Here is a 16,495-nt window from a genome sequence, read left to right as displayed (position 1 = left end):
CCTCACTTGCAGATTCATTATTCACTAAATGATAAATATTTGAAAGGTTACACTGTAGTTAGGTGCTAAACAAGTATTTCAGACACCAACAAATAATCAGCATTTTGCAGTGTAACTGACAGTTACAGTGTTGTGTAAGTGACTGTGCACATCAGTCATCTTGGGAGCAAAAGTGGAGCGTTGCTTTGGTAACGTGCATGCTTGGACATAGGACTGGATGAATACACTGGTGAGTAATTGAATTTGTCACCAGTTGGTTTTTCAGGGCGATTTTTGTCATTTTAATTTAAAAGGTCTGAACGAGTGAAAGACGCTGCTCACTCTTATTCAGAGGCACAGTGCATACCCACTGAAAGGAGTGGGAGGAAAACAGCCTGTACAGCCAGAATATTTTCAATTTTAACATGGTTAATTAAGGATTTATTTTGACCAAAACCAGAGCTGGTGGGTGCTGGAACAGTGGAAGGACAAACCAAGATGGTTTTGGTGAGTTTTATTTTGTTTCTGAGTTTCAAAAATTTGAAATAAATTTGCAATAATAATAAGGCAGTTAAACTTGTCTTAGTTTGGTAAGACAGAAAGACTATGTTTGTGTTTTTAATTCAGTAAGGAAAGTAAGTGTGTGATATTGGTGGAGGGTCTGGAAGAGACAGAGACAGAAACCTGCAAGAACATACTGGCAATTGCTAGTAGTTGCAGGGTGGATGGTGGCAGCCAAACCTACTAGAACACTACATTTTTTCCAACAAAAAAAGTGAATAACTTTATTCTTAGAAATTAGAAATTTGAAATGGCTGAAAATAAACACATAGTGCACTAGCAAATTATTTTTTTTCCTTTTTTAAAATTATGATTGCTTTTTTGAATTTTAAGTGTGCGGAAGGATTTGAGATAAGCTGCAGTGAGGAAGTCTTTTAACACCTGTTTAAAGCAAATCTGTGTTAGCACATTTTTTGTACTCTCAGGGGAATGTTAATTTTGTGAGTCACACGTTACTTCTTACCTTAGTGTTGGTAAAAATCTTGCCAAAGGTGCGACAGAACCTCCAGAAGAAGCGAGAAAACTCATGTACACAGGTTGATGATGTCACATTGATACGACCCACGATCTCTATGAGCTGAGGAAGCCTGGAGACACAGCAGACAGATGGAAATCAGTGGACAGTGCTTTTGTGATACCTTGTACAAAGCTGGCTGTATACATAAATGTTGTTACACATGTACGTGTGTGTGTGTGTGTGTGTGTGTGTGTGTGTGTGTGTGCATTTCTCACAGTTGGTTGACCACCCATAGCAGGCTGTCCCAGCCAGTGGTGCCTTCATGCTCTAGCTGGTGGTCATAGAGTAGCAGCAGGGCACTCAGCATCTCTCTGCTGCCGATGATGGTTGCCACATCCTGGAGGGGAGATGCTGGCCTAGGGAACCGGGTCACTGCAGGACCAAAGACACAGGAAGTAAAGGTGTATTAAATAAAGGTGCAGGCTTTTCTGGCTATTCTCACACACAATCCTCTGTGCAGCTGAAGAAACGTCACATTGACTGACCAACAGAGAGCACAGATTTCTTTACACTTCAAACTTTGTGCTATGGACTGTGACACATGTACGAGCAGGAGGGTCAAAGTTCAAAGCCAATTGTTATGACAAAGTAATATATCCCAATTCTATGCATACTGTACCTGTAAAGGACAGAGTTTGGGCAGATGCAGTATGTACCAAACATAAAGAGAAAAAGTACTGGATTTGGAACAGAATGGAAAAATAGGGCTTTAAGATAACTACTACTACATGTGACTTTGTGAGTGTGTTTGTAGTTGTCCTACCCTCTATTGCAGGTATGTCTCCGTGGAGTTTGGCTCTGCTGGTGAACGGTGCGTTCTGCAGCACCACAGCAAACAGAGGAGGGATGAGAGACTGCAGGGCTGACAGGAACACGTGTAGCTTGTGTTCATCCAGACCATGTTCTCCTTGCTATAGAAAGAGGGAGCACAGTTTTCCTTACAATACAGTATATACTGCACATCAACAATGATTTTCTAGTACAAACAACAAACTCATTTTTACTATCAGGAATAGGTAAGAAAGGTTCTCAAGTTTTAGGTCCAGCAATGAAGTTACATGCCCCCAGGCACTCACCATAAGTAGTTTCTCTATACGTGCCAACAGAGACGGGATGAGTGCAGTGTGCAGGGTGCCCAGCTCTGTGGTCCAGGCAGCAAAGGCAGGAATGAAAACCTGGTGGACAGCACTGACCACCCGCTCTGACGGGTCCCCAAGTGACAACAGCATCAGCTCAAAACCCTAGAAGACACCCATTAAAGGTTTGACAAAAGATGAGCATACAGATGTATCCACAAGGACAATGCAGCTTCATGAGCGAAATGACACTGACTAAAAATAGAACAATTTCTACAAAGCTCCGACCTGGGAGTACTTGTCTGGGTCATCTATGTAACCCATGATAATCCCCAGACTCTTGACCACAGCCTCTCTGACCATGTCAGCCTTATCCTCAGCAAGCATCTGTTGCAACATGGACAACACCAAGGAGCTACGGATCTCTTTCTGCAGAAACAGAAAGCAAGACAGACAGATGCAGATAATTTATTTCTATTTTAAAAATCTACATTCACGGAAATCTCTTTTTATTCCTATATGCACAATATATTCTTACAGGCAGGTATGGTGCTAAGGCTCCACAGGACTCTGCCACCAACAATCTCCTCTCCGGATATTTGTGGTTAATCTGCAGAGGAAGAGAGCAACATTTAGAGGAAAAAGTGTTGAAAGAAAGGAGGAAAGAAGTAGACTGGAGGGCAGCCACCGTGGAATGGAAACAACTCATGTATCATCAACATGCTGACCCTGTGGAAACCACTATTGGTCTTTCTAGTCATATTCTCAGCTTTCAAACTGCAGGCAGGTGTTGTTACAATGAATGTGTTGGATGAGGTGACAGGTGGAAATGAAAACAAAACTGATATCATATTCAAGTCAGGGACCTACTGGAGATAAGGACACTGATAGTTCTGAATGAGAACATGCAATTACAACAATACTGAGTGGTAAGCTCACTAAGTACAAGACAGCTGAGATTTTTACAATGAAATATTTTTGTGACAGAGCTTTGGGTGTTTCTTGCAGAACAAAAGTATATTTCTTTTGTATTATGAAATCTTCATATGTAACAGCCAAAATAAAAACAACAAAAATAGCCTTTTCTCTTGTCTTTGTTCTGAAATAGAACAGAGAAAGGGGTAGTTTGGATTTTTTGAAGTGGGGTTGTATTAGGTACTTCACAATAGTCAGTATTACCTACAGTGGATGGTGGTTGGCACGCTACCAGTTGAAGAAGCAGTAGGAGTATTGGTGTGGGAAGTTAAGTGAAGTAATGTTTTGGACAGGCTCAGCAGCAAAATGTATTTTAGCCCCCTAAAAAAGGTCTACCTAAAAATTCTACATCTGTTAATGTATATCTAGAATATTTTAATTGCTTTACCTGGCTGTCAAGAAGCTTTTTCCAACGGGAAACTCCTGTTATACAAGCCAAATATCACTCTCTCCTTAGGCAAAACAATAATTATGCCTAGCAGAACACAGATGTTTTGTCTAGCACTGCCTCAGTCAGTTAGCTTGTGTCATTGTGTCATTCAGTAGATCCAAACTAACCCTTTAAAACACCACAGTCACACAATATCACAAACAAACAGAGGTAAAATTACTATTTGAAATTACTGTTACTACTCCTTTGAAGGAAGCAATATAACAGCTTCAGCTCCCCATCGAAAAGGGCTGTCTGATGGCAAGGTAAAGCAGTGAAAATATTCTAAATATATATGTATGTGTGTGTATATGCTTAAAATGGTTATTGATTATAAGCAACCAACACTTTGTTTCATTATAGCACTTTAGAGAAGGGTGACAAACTAAAGGAAAATACAATAAGGCTTAATTTTTCAAGATGTGTCAACTGTCTAGAAGTAGACTTCCTATACGACCTAGCTGGGCTAATATACAGCAGTCACTCAAACAATGACAAGACAAATAACTTTTTAATTTTAAATAAAATACTTCTTTTCTTATTTTTTTGTTTTCAAGCCAATGCTCATAGAAACAGCAACCTCCCAGCATGCTGTCATCTGTTAACCTCCCACTCACTGCTCCATCAGAGGGCACACATCCACAAAGACGGACAGATAACAGTGAGTGTAGCCAAATGTGCAGAGTGGCAAGCGAGGCTCATGTGGAGCAGTCTTCATTTTGTGTAAAAGGCAAAAGCAATTGGGCTCTCTGTCTTATTTCATTTCTTCATCTAAAAAGTGAACTATTAAGTCTAAGAGCGATTTATCCTGAAAGTAATGCAATTACAATTTCAAGCACTTTATCCAAAGTAAAAGCACTTTTCAAACCTTGAAAAAAGAAGTACTGGACGAGTACTGGTTTGGAGCAGGTGCAGACGAAGCCCTCTTTGTATTACCACAGAGAATCAGTGACAGAATATTTATTAAGAAAAGCCACCTGCAGTGTGTGTATTGTACCTGTTCCCAGCACTGAGGAAGCAGTTCAGCCTCGACACGTGTGGGACCCACGTGCCTCGCAAACGCAACACACCCTGTCAAGATCATTTGTCTTTGGACACACACACACACACACACACACACACACACACACACACACACACACACACACACACACACACACACACACACACACACACACACACACACACACACACAGAAACATATGAGAGCACACCAACGTTAATTATAGTACTTATTTAAACTAAAACTAAAAATGAAAACTAGGAGTGGAAAAATTATTTAGCCAACTGAAATAAAAAAAATTGTTCAAATTTGTCAACACAACAAGCATGAGGAGGCAGCAGTGTATATGTTTGAGACTGGGATGTCTACATGATTCTGCTTTCACTGCCACCCCCCACCCTGTGGGTGGCAGCTCACCCACAAGCTGAAAGTAATGCTGAAACTAATAACAAAATTAAACTGAAACATGCAAACCCAATCTGGAAACTGAAACTAGACTGAATTGAAAACAAAAATTAAAAACAAAAATAAAAAGTAATGGAAAATATGATAACTCTAGAACACACGGATGGATAATCTCATAGTTTGTCTTCCTATGTGTCTTTGGTGCTAAACAATGGTATCTTAGTAACAGGTCAATTAAACAGCATAATAAACTGATAAATAATAAACTGCATTTTATTCTGTCTACACACAAACAAACAGACCTCTGTTCATCATCTGGCCTCTTGATTAGGTTAAAGAGGATGTGGAGGAGCTGGTCTCTCTCCTTAGGCTCTGGGTGAAGGCAGGCGGTGCACAAGATGAGTGGGATCAACTCCTGAAGAAGACCCGAGTAGACAGAAACACAGAGAAAAATGGCATCAGTTTAGATTCCTCTGGAGGAGGAGAGTGTGGTTGAAACACACGGGGAGAGGACGCTCAGTAGCAGTCAAGCAGGCCTGGAAGGACGGGGAACAGGAAAGGAGGAGAAGGTGTTTATTAAAAATAGGACTGAAGTTGGGAAAGTCACAGGGAGAAAGAAACACAGGGGGTCACCTTAGAAACCAACAGGAGTCCATCGCCACCGGTGAAAACATGCTTACCTTCAATACCCCTTTTGTGTTATACCTTGACTCATTTGGCTTTGGAGTTACACACATACATTTGGAACCACGTACTGCAATAAATAGTGCATGCACACACCCAGACACCGCTGCAAATAGACAGATATACCTATTACACTAGTTCCCCCAGTACAACGCAGCTCTATCCCAGAGTTCACACAAAGTTTATAGACCTTCCCGCCAAGGGGAAAGAGCTCTGCTGCCCTTGATACAGGGCCTCCATGGCCAAATTGTGGTCAGCCTTAAATTCCCGCCACACACACCCAAATTAGAGAGTGCATACAGAGTTAAAAATATGTTTTTTTTCAAACAAGCTCTGTTTTTTCTTCCAGGAAGATATCATATTTTCCTGCCAAGTGCTGGAAGAACGAGCAAAACCCCAACACTGGATGGACAGATGGACCTGACAGTAAGACTTGGGTAAAGATAGGCTGCGATGAGTCACCCACTCAGTGCCGGACAAAGCCTCTGAAGTCAGTGCCATGTTGGCTATCTTTTAAAATGTAAGAATATGCCATTTAAGAACCAGAGGGTCATTTTAAGTGGTTACTTGACTAGTTCAATGTGGGTGGAATCAATTCAAGCGTCAAAAAGCAGCAAAAACCTTCAAATTAACCAAATTCAGTCCAATTTAACTGTCAGATTCAATAATCTTCTGCCCTGGCCTCTGAAAATACCATACATCTTCATTCTTGGAGACTTAGCAGCACTGGTCTGATAAAACAAATAAAGGAATTCATAAACAGCACACATCTGAAAAGCTGGAACCCACGATGACCCTGTTCTATTTCTGTGTGAACTCCTGTGTTTCTGATGTGAAGACTCCTTCAGGAGGTTAAACATCTGACCAGTCCTGGACAAACATTGTGGGCAGGTAGAGCGGACAGCATGACGCCACGACCCTGAGGCCAGGGAGCCTGATTCTCTACTTCAAAGAACAGTGCTACTGATAATTCTAGCCCAACAACCACGATGTGCAAGAGCCTGCATCGAAACGTTGCACTTTTTAATTTTTTTTCAATTTGGCCCAACATTCACATTCCACCTTCACAAGTCTTATCACATCTTTAATTTATTCTAAAAATTGTTTGCTGTTTTACTGGTTAAAAGGATAGTCCAACTATAGTACACAGCATACCCCCGAGTTTGGAGAAACAGACAGCAGTGGCAGCATGGAAGCCGAGAAATGAACTGCTGTGGATAGGGTCAGCAACAAAAGTATTTTAGCCACCTTAAGAAAAAAAAAAAATCAATAGTAGTTTAAGTATATGCTATATTTACAATATTTTTGTCCTTTTCCTTGCTGTCAGACAGCCATTTTCTACAGAAAACCAAAGTTATATAAGCCAAATAACACCCTCTCCAAAGCCCCAGTCTCCTTTAACCATAACAGCCATTTTACATAGCAGAACATAGGAGTTGCTGTTCTACAGCTCCCCCGATTGGTTAGTTTGTTTGCGTTATTGTGCGTCTTCAGTGTGGCCGATTTAATCCTATAGAAGACTGAAGTCACAAAATCACATAAACAACCATTCAACGTAGCGTGAGATCAGAAACTACATTGTTCTGCAAGGAGTCTTGCTTCGGAGAGAGTGATATAACAAGTCACAGAACTTTACTTTGTCATCGGAAAAGGCTGTCTGAAAGCAAGGTGAAGTTTTGAAAACATTCTAAATATAGTGTACACTGACATTGATTTCTTTTAGGTTGCTAAAATACATTTTGCTGCTGACCCTGCCCACAGCAGTTCATAAATTACCCCTGCTTCTCTAATCTTGGGGTGTGCCAACCACCATCTACTGTAGGTGATATACTGACTATTGATAAGTACCTCCCTACAATCATACTTCAAATGATCCAGACTCTCTGTTTAAAATCAAAAGAAAATCAGAACTGAGGTGATTCCCTGCTCCAGTGATGAATATCTACTTGCACAAGTAAATGCCCATAAAATGCAGTAACACTATGCTTTGCAATGTTTTATGTATAATGATTCTAATTTCTTTTTTTATTTGTAACTTGCTGCACAGGTTTCTCTCCTCCAGATGCCTTTTCTTTTCTATCATTTCTCCTTTTTTAAAATGTCTGATATCTGCCATCTACCTCAAGGCCTACTCTTTTGTCTTGTAACCGTCCTGATAAAACTGTCAATGTTTGTTAAAGATCACTATTAATCTGGCCAGCAGAAAAAGGAAGTCATCAATCATTCCAGCATATTTACTCTCTTAACAGTGATACTGTTCGTTGGAAAACTAGTCAAACTTCTTCCTTTATATTAACAGTAATTAAGAAAACAGTGCTGTTACAAATGCCCACAAATCAATTTTTTTCTCCACGTGGAAAAGGAAAATACAATACAGAGCTCTACAGAGACACACATTCTTTTGAGCCACAGTGTAGTACAATATATTGAAGAAAAACATAGTGTTTAATGATTTACAGTGACTGATAATACAGCCAGGTGGCAGGCAGAGTTTCAATGCATCATTCCACCGTTTCAAGTCAAACACTTCTTGTTCTTAAGTGGGTGTCACGTTCAAACAACAACAAGGAGTGTCTCCAGGCTTATGGTGGTTTGAAAGCTTCAAGTTGCAAGATGGAAGCGTGAGCAGCTGTGTGTGTGTACGCAATGTCATGGCCGGTGAATCTAACGGACACAGTACGAAGTCCACACGGTTCAAGAGGGACCCCAAGGCCTCGATGTTCTGCTGTTTTAGTTTTTTGTCTTCCTCTTCCCACAGTGCGTTTATCTTGATCTTGCAGAGAGATTAGGTTCTCCATAACTGTGGTGTTTGATTAAAATAACACAACCATTATGCTATGCAAAGCAGCCTGACTGAGAACTCCTCCAACCAGACTTACCTCTCTTACTCCATTATGTGTCTTATCAAGTTTCAACTGTGGGTCAAATTCAGGCTGACAGTGTTTGTACACAGGAGGATAAACACAGACACAAATTACATGCAAGCAGTTATGTGTAGATAGAGCACCTGTGCAGGTGTCTGCATTACAGTTTGCAAGAAGTTATAGCTCGTTAATGCTTAATCTAAACAAAAACTCCCTCCCTTGTCTCCTCGGAAGAAATTACGGCTTAACTTGGAAAAACAGAAGCAGACATGTATGTTTTGTTATCATTGCTCACCTCATATTGACTAAAAAAACACTTCCCATTGGTTTTATTTAGTAATGATAATAAAGCATACAGCTACTTTTAAATAGGCTGCTAGAAAATGTTATCAGATTAATTATTAAAATCACTCCACAACCTCAAAAGCCATTTAGAGTTGCAGCAAATAAAACAGACAGGGAACCAATCAGAAAACGATACAATAAAAATACACTGGGTTTAGGAGACATACAGTACATGACCCACCACCTCAGGCTAAAACTGCATATCTTAGGTCATTAGGTCATTATTGCAGGTTAGTCCATATTTTGGCTGTTAATCATTTCTTAATTTAATTAACAATTTTTTAAATTTATTTTTCTGACAACACAAGTAGTACAAAGACAATCATCAACACTTTTCCTGCAGTGTTGGGGGTAACGTGGTAGAGTACTCGATTACTTTTTGTTGTAATGAGGATTGTGTTTTGCAATTCAAGTACTCTGTAATGTACTTACATTTTCAAATGTCCAATCTGTTAGTGTTACAATTTTAACGAATTGCCACCACTGCAAGAAATGCCGCCACCTGTACCTGTCACCGGAGGAGACTCAGACTTTTTGTGGCAAAAGGACAGACAGACTACAGTCTCTTTGGACTGAAATCGCCGACTATCTCAAGCCTTATATCAAGATGGATGTATTGCACAGATTCCCCACGATCAAATCGATTTTTTAACTATTTGATATGTTTTTTTTAAACTTCTCCTGCCAAACATTGGTTGGGAGAGTTTGCATGATTTAAAAGAGCACTTTTATAGTTTGTATGTGGGCATGTGTCTTTACAGGTTAACTGTTTAATTAGTTGCATGTTAAAACATGTACTGATGTACTGTAGGTTGAATGGGCTGTTTTATTGTTTTCATAGAGGCAGCTGTGTAATATGTCTCTACGCAGTTCACTGTAAGATTGTGAGGCCAATATAAAAAACGTGCAAGGAATCACAGAGTAATTTTCAGTGATAACACGAAAGTACTCTAACAAGTTACTTTTCACAGTAGGTGATGCTGTAACGTAACAAGTTACTTTTTAATGGCAGTAATCTTGTAAAGCCATAAGTTACTTCTAACATTAACATTCCCCAACACTGTTTACAGGAAAGCCAGAGCTGCTGCTAATTAAAAAAAAAATCAATAATTCTGGTAAATCTGATCCTCTGTGACAGCAGTTGTAGCCAAAAGGAGATGGGCACTATTTACATAAGTTTTGGTCTACAGGGCATGTGAGAATCATGCAGATGAGTGCGTGAAAGACTCACCTGGCAAAGATGTGCAACCATTCTCTAGAAGAGAGGCATGCATGAGAGTGAGAGAATGAGTGAGACGAAAAGAGAAGAATAAAAAATAAAACCAGTGAAGGCAAAGAGGACAGCAAACGTGACTGGTGGACAAAAACAGCATAAGCAGAGGAGAAATGATAATAACACTGGTGAAAATAAACAGCATCAGACAAAGGAGGTGAGAATCCAAATCAATAGATGGACACAAGTCAGCTGGGTATTAGCAGGTTCAAAAGAAAGTCTATGCTTTGTGCTGCAAAGCTCTATATGGGCTGTTTTTTCATACAGCTTGCTAGCAGAAGACACAGTCAAATCTGCAAAGGACAACAAGGATAAAAGTGCTAAGTGCAGCTTTAGTACATTAGACTTTATGATGATGATAAACAAATCAGCAATCACACCAGTTACAGGGCTGCCAAGAAGACTGGCAGCCTCCACACAGTGTGTAACACTACATTGCACATTATTTGAATTTTGGGAATGCCTTGTGGCACAAACCAAAAAGAGGGTGGTGTTCTTTCAAAGTAAACAGAACTAGTGAAATGGGTGAATCAACAACAGAAAAATCACTTTCAACATGTTTATCCCCTTCAGCAAAACAAAGAAAGATTCTGACTAGAGATGCAACATCCACTTTTTCATGAGGTTCACTGAGATGTGGTATCTGGCACCCAACTGACAACATACATTTCATAAATCCTCCTACAGCCTGCGAGATTTCAGTATTGCAAGCCACACTGTGTGACATGGATCCAATAAACCTGGGTATTTATGTAGACCACATGTGTCAAACTGAAGGCCTCCAGTCCAAATCTGGGTCGGCACCTCATGTTATGTTGCCTGTGAGGGCTTCCAAAGAACATAATATACGCAATATAATTCTATATAGTGCTGTATATGTGTCGTGTCCATAAACAAGTTGTTATCCCCACACTGAAGGCATCTAGCTGCAAGATGTCAGTAAATGCTAAATAGTGTCTTAATATCAGCCGTTTCCAGCATTGGGACTCTAGTGGTTGTAGCTAATAATGTTAGCAGCCTAGAAAATGAAAAGAAAAGTTGGCGCAGAGCAAAAGCATATTAATGAGAGATGGGAAAGCAGACACATATTTGTGCTTGTTGGAGACGGCCAGTATGGCTTCTTTGTATATTAATTTTTTTGTATAAATGAAATTGTGAAATAGTTGTACACTTGAATGAATGCTTGCCTTTATTTTTTCTAGAGCTAACTGTCAAGTTATTTACTAAAACCATGATATGTTATATTGACACAAATATTTATGCTACACATAGCACATTTAACCAAGACAATTAAAGGCTGTTTAGAAACAATTCACTGTCCATCTACAAAGACAGAGTTTGGATGGAAATTTGCAAGCTGGAGATGACTGTGTTCCCTGCACCTCTCGCAAAATTTTCACCCTGCTTGGCCGTGCTGCTCTGTGTGTATCTATTGGACACTTCGAGAAGAAGCCTGCGATGATGACAATAATGAGAGGGATACAGGGAGGAGAGGAAGATGAGCAGGAGAAGCAGCAAAAGTAGGGTTACCTCTCGTTTAGCAAGGAGGACATTAGGGACGATGTGAGGGAGACAGCGGCCCAGCATCAACATCACACTCTCCTCACTGTCTGCTATACGAGACACCTGGACATGAAAGACATTATTGTTGTATAGGTAATTACAAATGTATATTTTTTACTACATGAAAGAGTGTGTGCTGACCTCTGCTCCCAGGCGGCTGTCGGAGCACATTCTGCAGAAGGACAGCAGGGCTTGCAGGAAGGCTGGGGATAACTTCCTGCACAAACAACAAGAAACCAAAAACAGTCAGTACAGTCTGGACCGCTTAATCTGTACTCCATAACTGGAGATCACCCTGACCACTGAATGATTGAGGATTGGACTGGGCTACCCTGCCAGAGAGCTTTGTGCTGCCAGTCTCCCATGTCATTGCTGCTTATTTCAGTGGAATGAAAAAGATTATCTATAGACAGACGAAGTTTGGCTATAAGACATTACAGCAGCAGCACTGCCACCTGTTCAATAACAAATAGTGCACATTAATCAGAATTTTTTAAAAGGGAAACATATAGAGCATACAGAAAGACAGTATTCCACTGACTGGATGATTCACTACTTGTTGGTACACGAAACATACTACATAATGGATGGGTTAGTGGTAAATACTGCTATGTGCTCTGAGGAAATGTAGTAAGTTTCATTTGCACAGAGAGCAGCCACTTGCCTTTCAAGTACTGCTGTGCTGTCCACTGTGGCTACATAGACTGACAACTACCTCCATCTAGTGGCTACATTTAGTAACTACACTAATATGGATGGTGATGCTTTAACAGATAGGTATCTAATTCTATCTTTCTTTACAGGGATTAGATACAGACGTTTTTGGACAGTTAGATTGTATAAGTGTTTTTGAAAGTTTACATTAATAAGTTTTCTGTCTGACTGTCCACTCACCTGTTAGGCTGATCAAACTGGACGGGAGGCCGACTCTTAAGTTTGTTGTGGGACTGTAGGTGGGGATGTGAGGTGTTCTGAGTAGGAGGGGGGTCCAGGTTAGTTTCAGACTCTGAAACCCCCCGGATGTCCAGATACTGGCCATTATCTGCAGGAGGCTGAGGGCAAGATTAGATTGAGTTAGAAGAAACTTTGCCAAATGGAAAATAATATATCATAACATACTGCAACTTTAAATTGATTGTAATTTAACAAAAACTATTGAATATACTGATATACTGGATAAAACCTGGGAAGCGGCAAAGATACTACAGTGAATGGCAGACTTATGCCATGTACACCATATTACACAGAGGCTCTGTATCACTTCACACAGAGTTAACGGCAGCCCATTACACAATCACTCCTTACATTCTTATCCTTCAAAACAAAAACCCCAGATCTACACACTGCACCACTGGTTGACCAGCTCCTTGATCAGTGCAGTACTGATGAGATGGTTTCTGGTTTCTCTCAAATCACAAACGTGAAATATTGTGGGTTTGTTGAAAAAATATTTTACATTCAGCCTTTTTTTTGGAATTATAATACATCTGGCAACACTGGTTAGGATTAACGGGTTGGGCCCCTTTTGAAAATACATCAAGAAATGTATAATAGTACTCACCATGCATATCATTTGAATAAACATAAATCTGTGCATTACATACATTAATCAAACGGACCACATACCACAGAGGAAGGGTCAGAGGAGGAAGTGTTGTTGGTGGATGAGCAGGAGGGTTTGGATGCATTCTGGGAGCCCAGGTCTAGAGTGGCCGGAGGCGGGGAGGAGACAGTCTTCTTTAGTGTCTGAATCTCACTGTGAGGTAGGAGAAAGAAGGTAAGAGCAGACACTGTCAGAAAGCACTACAGAGATCGTAATAGTGAAGAAGGGAGTTAATAAGACAAAGACCTTCCATCTAAAAGTAGTAACAGAACAGTTCTGTAAAATGGTTTGACAATTTTGGATTGTGGGAAAGTAAACTGTCTGAACCCTGATGGTGGCAATTAAAGATTCCACATGGATGGTAAATAAGTTGCAGTGCAGAGCAGAGTTTCCTCTATAATCTGACGCACAGTTGTGCTTGGAAGAAATTTCCACACTAGTTCTACCTCATGGCCTATTTTGATCACAGTTAAAGTGATACTGTGGACTGAAGTGCTGAAAACATTTTTACATTTTTATGGATGCCTCTGTTGTAACGGCACATAACTGCTATGAATAGAGGGAACTGTTTCAGCATCATAGCATACTAACAGTGATCATATGATCAATACGATGTAACACAATTGTATACGGTGTCTCACCCAGTCTTACATACCGAGTGACTCACTTGCATACTAGCGCAAACATGCACTCAGGTACACACCTCTGCAGTTTCTTGATCTGCTCAGCTAGGCTCTGCTTCTCATTGTTGAGGAGGCTTATCTGGTACTCCAACTCTTGGACGACTTCTGTCTGTTGCTATAAAGAGACAAAAAATATTGTACAAACACTTCATTAGCTCAGTTCAAGAGGAGTAGGTGCCCCAACAAGTCAAAACTATTGATATCTCAGACTACTGAAATGAGCAGATACTTTTTATTCAATTTGAAAGCCTTTTACTGAAACAACAGAAATGTACAAGTGGCAATTCATTTTTTAATCATCACTAGTTCTGTAGGCCCCCTACATTTTTCTACTGTGATGGGTCAAAGCAATTGACTTTCTCCTCAAAGAGTGTGTAAATGCACTTTTTCAGCTAGTTTCTATCAAGTATACAAGTTCAAATGATGCAGATGAATTAAGAAAAAAAGTGAAAATTAAAGACCCAAGAAGCTTCTTCAGTTCTGCTTCTTGGATGAGAAGCGAAACGTCTTCAAGAACTCCATCAAGTCCAGTTGCTTACGACAACCCTTGCTACGAATTGTCTTAACTACAGACTTTATTTCAGGCAACTAACCAAAAGCCCATCCAAAAAAACAAAACAAAAAAACATTGACTTCGAGACAAAGAAACCTGAGGTGCTAATGTGTTAACTCATTTCTGGGTTTTAGATTAATTCCTGCAGCCCCATGTTAATGGAAAGCCAGAAATCCCACACACAAACCTGCTGTGAGAGGTCAGGTTTCTTTGGGGGATCCTGTGCGATGCAGTTTCCTGGAAGATCACCAAAATCCACCCCTACTGACACGTCAACCGTGTCTCGAGGAGAAGGGAGGGGGGTACCACAGTTCCTGTAGAGCTGTAACAGGTCAGGGGGTTTTGGGATGTTGAGGCCGACGTCATCCCACAACTCAAAGTCCTGAAAACAAATTACAAGTGATATAAATAAACAATACTAGTTTGTGGCAGAAGTGGGGGTGTCCTTTGAATGGATAAAGCAGGACACCATGCAAGCTCAGAACAGGACAGCTGATCTGTGTTGTTGAATTTATTTATGGTCACATGACCCTACCACTGTTCTTACACCAGTGTCCTCATGTCTGATAAGTCTGTACAATCTGATACCTTCTATTTTTCCTGAGAAATAAACAGACTTTGTGTTAAGAAGCAGGCAGGAATAAATTAAAAAAGGGTAACTCCATTAAGACATTTGTCTTTCTGTCTTTAAAATATGCAACAACACAGTAGGTCTTTACCTGATCATCATTTTCATCAGAGAAGGTGATGGATGAGAGTTTGTATTCATTTTTCAATAAATATTCATTCACAAGGAAGTTTAAGGCTCTTTTTTCCAGTGGGCGTATAGGCTCCTGAGGCAGAGAAGAAAATGAAACTGTGAAATTAATCACTCAAGGCCAAGCAGCGACACCATCATAGGGGTTTAAAGGCACACATCTAATCTCTTGATTCATTTGAAACAAGGAAAGAAATTCACATATCTTTTGATTTTCAACACTTAAAGATTCCCCACCTGAACTTCAGGACTTGACTTGAAGTTTTTTCTCTCCTGAGAGGGCACTTCACTCTCTAAGAAATTGAGAAGATATTAGATGAGTCTGAAAGGTTGCTGAAGTGTTATTCATCTAGAGGAATTCTCTTGGGAACAAAAGACAGAAAAGCTGTAACAAAAGAGGGTTCAGGTGGAGAAGAAGTTAAAAGTACGCCACACCTGCTGCCTGAGTCAAGTTGGCGCGTAGAGCCTGAATGGTCTCCTTTGCTTTCCGTAGCTCAAACTCCAGCACTGGACAGGAAGTGACAACACACACACACAGGAAGTGCATCCAACCAAAGACAGGGAACAAACAAATAAAACAAAGATGGGCATGAAAAACAAAACAACCACACAAAAGATTGTAAGAGTCATAAAAACAAAACAACAAAAAAGGATGCATGCAAATCATGGGTCTAAGAAACGCATGCAGCAGAGGATCATGGTAAAGCCGGCTGGATGACAGTCTGTTTGGCAAGTGTGTGTAATGCATTGAGACACATCTCAATGGTAGGATTTCCTGCCCTTGTTTTCCTCCCACTGATAGCACTGATGTGACTGACTTAAAAAATGGGAGTCCAAAGTTACTTCAGTTGTATCTATTCAAGCTACTAAAATGTAGCCATGATAATCTAGGAGCTGTCTGACAAAGGATTTTTTTTTTTTAACAGGCAAATGCCTTACTAACAAATAATAAATCATCTGGTTTCAAGCCACTCAGGACAGCCTCTGCTCAGGTTGTTACTTCTTAACAGTCTAGGCCATCACACTATGAACAACACACACTAAGCTATAAAACTCAGGAGTTACAATGTCGTTTAGAATATGGTAGGTTACTGTTACTTGTTTTCATGAAAAAAACATAATTCATAATGACCAAGCAAACTGTTTCTGACACCTGATACAATCAGAAGCAGCAGACATTTGGATACAAATGTTTATTGTACATTTAAATTTGAAAGGCTAAAC

The 16,495-nt window shown here is 40.1% G+C and overlaps 1 protein-coding gene across 7 annotated transcripts in view; it reads right to left on the bottom strand.

The window, feature by feature from the left end:
• The window catches only part of relch (RAB11 binding and LisH domain, coiled-coil and HEAT repeat containing), a 45,871-nt gene that overhangs the window by 16,972 nt on the left and 12,404 nt on the right, over positions 1-16,495 (bottom strand). For 3 of the 7 annotated variants that reach the window (XR_014768933.1, XM_084710359.1, XM_084710360.1), the window contains exons 3-20: positions 15,707-15,778; positions 15,509-15,564; positions 15,234-15,347; positions 14,702-14,896; positions 13,982-14,076; positions 13,302-13,431; positions 12,570-12,727; positions 11,817-11,892; positions 11,643-11,738; positions 10,071-10,094; positions 5,249-5,361; positions 4,536-4,626; positions 2,672-2,743; positions 2,422-2,562; positions 2,134-2,298; positions 1,821-1,968; positions 1,273-1,429; positions 1,004-1,127 (exon numbers count right to left, since the gene is read on the bottom strand). Coding sequence is in view for 6 of the 7 variants with exons in the window: in XM_084710359.1 (XP_084566485.1) it covers positions 1,004-1,127; positions 1,273-1,429; positions 1,821-1,968; positions 2,134-2,298; positions 2,422-2,562; positions 2,672-2,743; positions 4,536-4,626; positions 5,249-5,361; positions 10,071-10,094; positions 11,643-11,738; positions 11,817-11,892; positions 12,570-12,727; positions 13,302-13,431; positions 13,982-14,076; positions 14,702-14,896; positions 15,234-15,347; positions 15,509-15,564; positions 15,707-15,778 (2,027 nt within the window). In the remaining variant the exon portion in view is untranslated. The remainder of the gene's footprint in view (positions 1-1,003; positions 1,128-1,272; positions 1,430-1,820; positions 1,969-2,133; positions 2,299-2,421; positions 2,563-2,671; positions 2,744-4,535; positions 4,627-5,248; positions 5,362-10,070; positions 10,095-11,642; positions 11,739-11,816; positions 11,893-12,569; positions 12,728-13,301; positions 13,432-13,981; positions 14,077-14,701; positions 14,897-15,233; positions 15,348-15,508; positions 15,565-15,706; positions 15,779-16,495) is intronic. The other 4 variants (XM_084710362.1, XM_084710363.1, XM_084710364.1 and 1 more) reach the window with 3 other exon arrangements.

This window comes from Lutjanus erythropterus, chromosome 21 (genome assembly GCF_056507025.1).
Source record: "Lutjanus erythropterus isolate fLutEry1 chromosome 21, fLutEry1.hap2, whole genome shotgun sequence".
Classification (NCBI taxonomy): domain Eukaryota; kingdom Metazoa; phylum Chordata; class Actinopteri; order Lutjaniformes; family Lutjanidae; genus Lutjanus; species Lutjanus erythropterus.
Note: the sequence above shows the minus strand (reverse complement) of the source record. Positions and strands in the feature narration are given on the sequence as shown.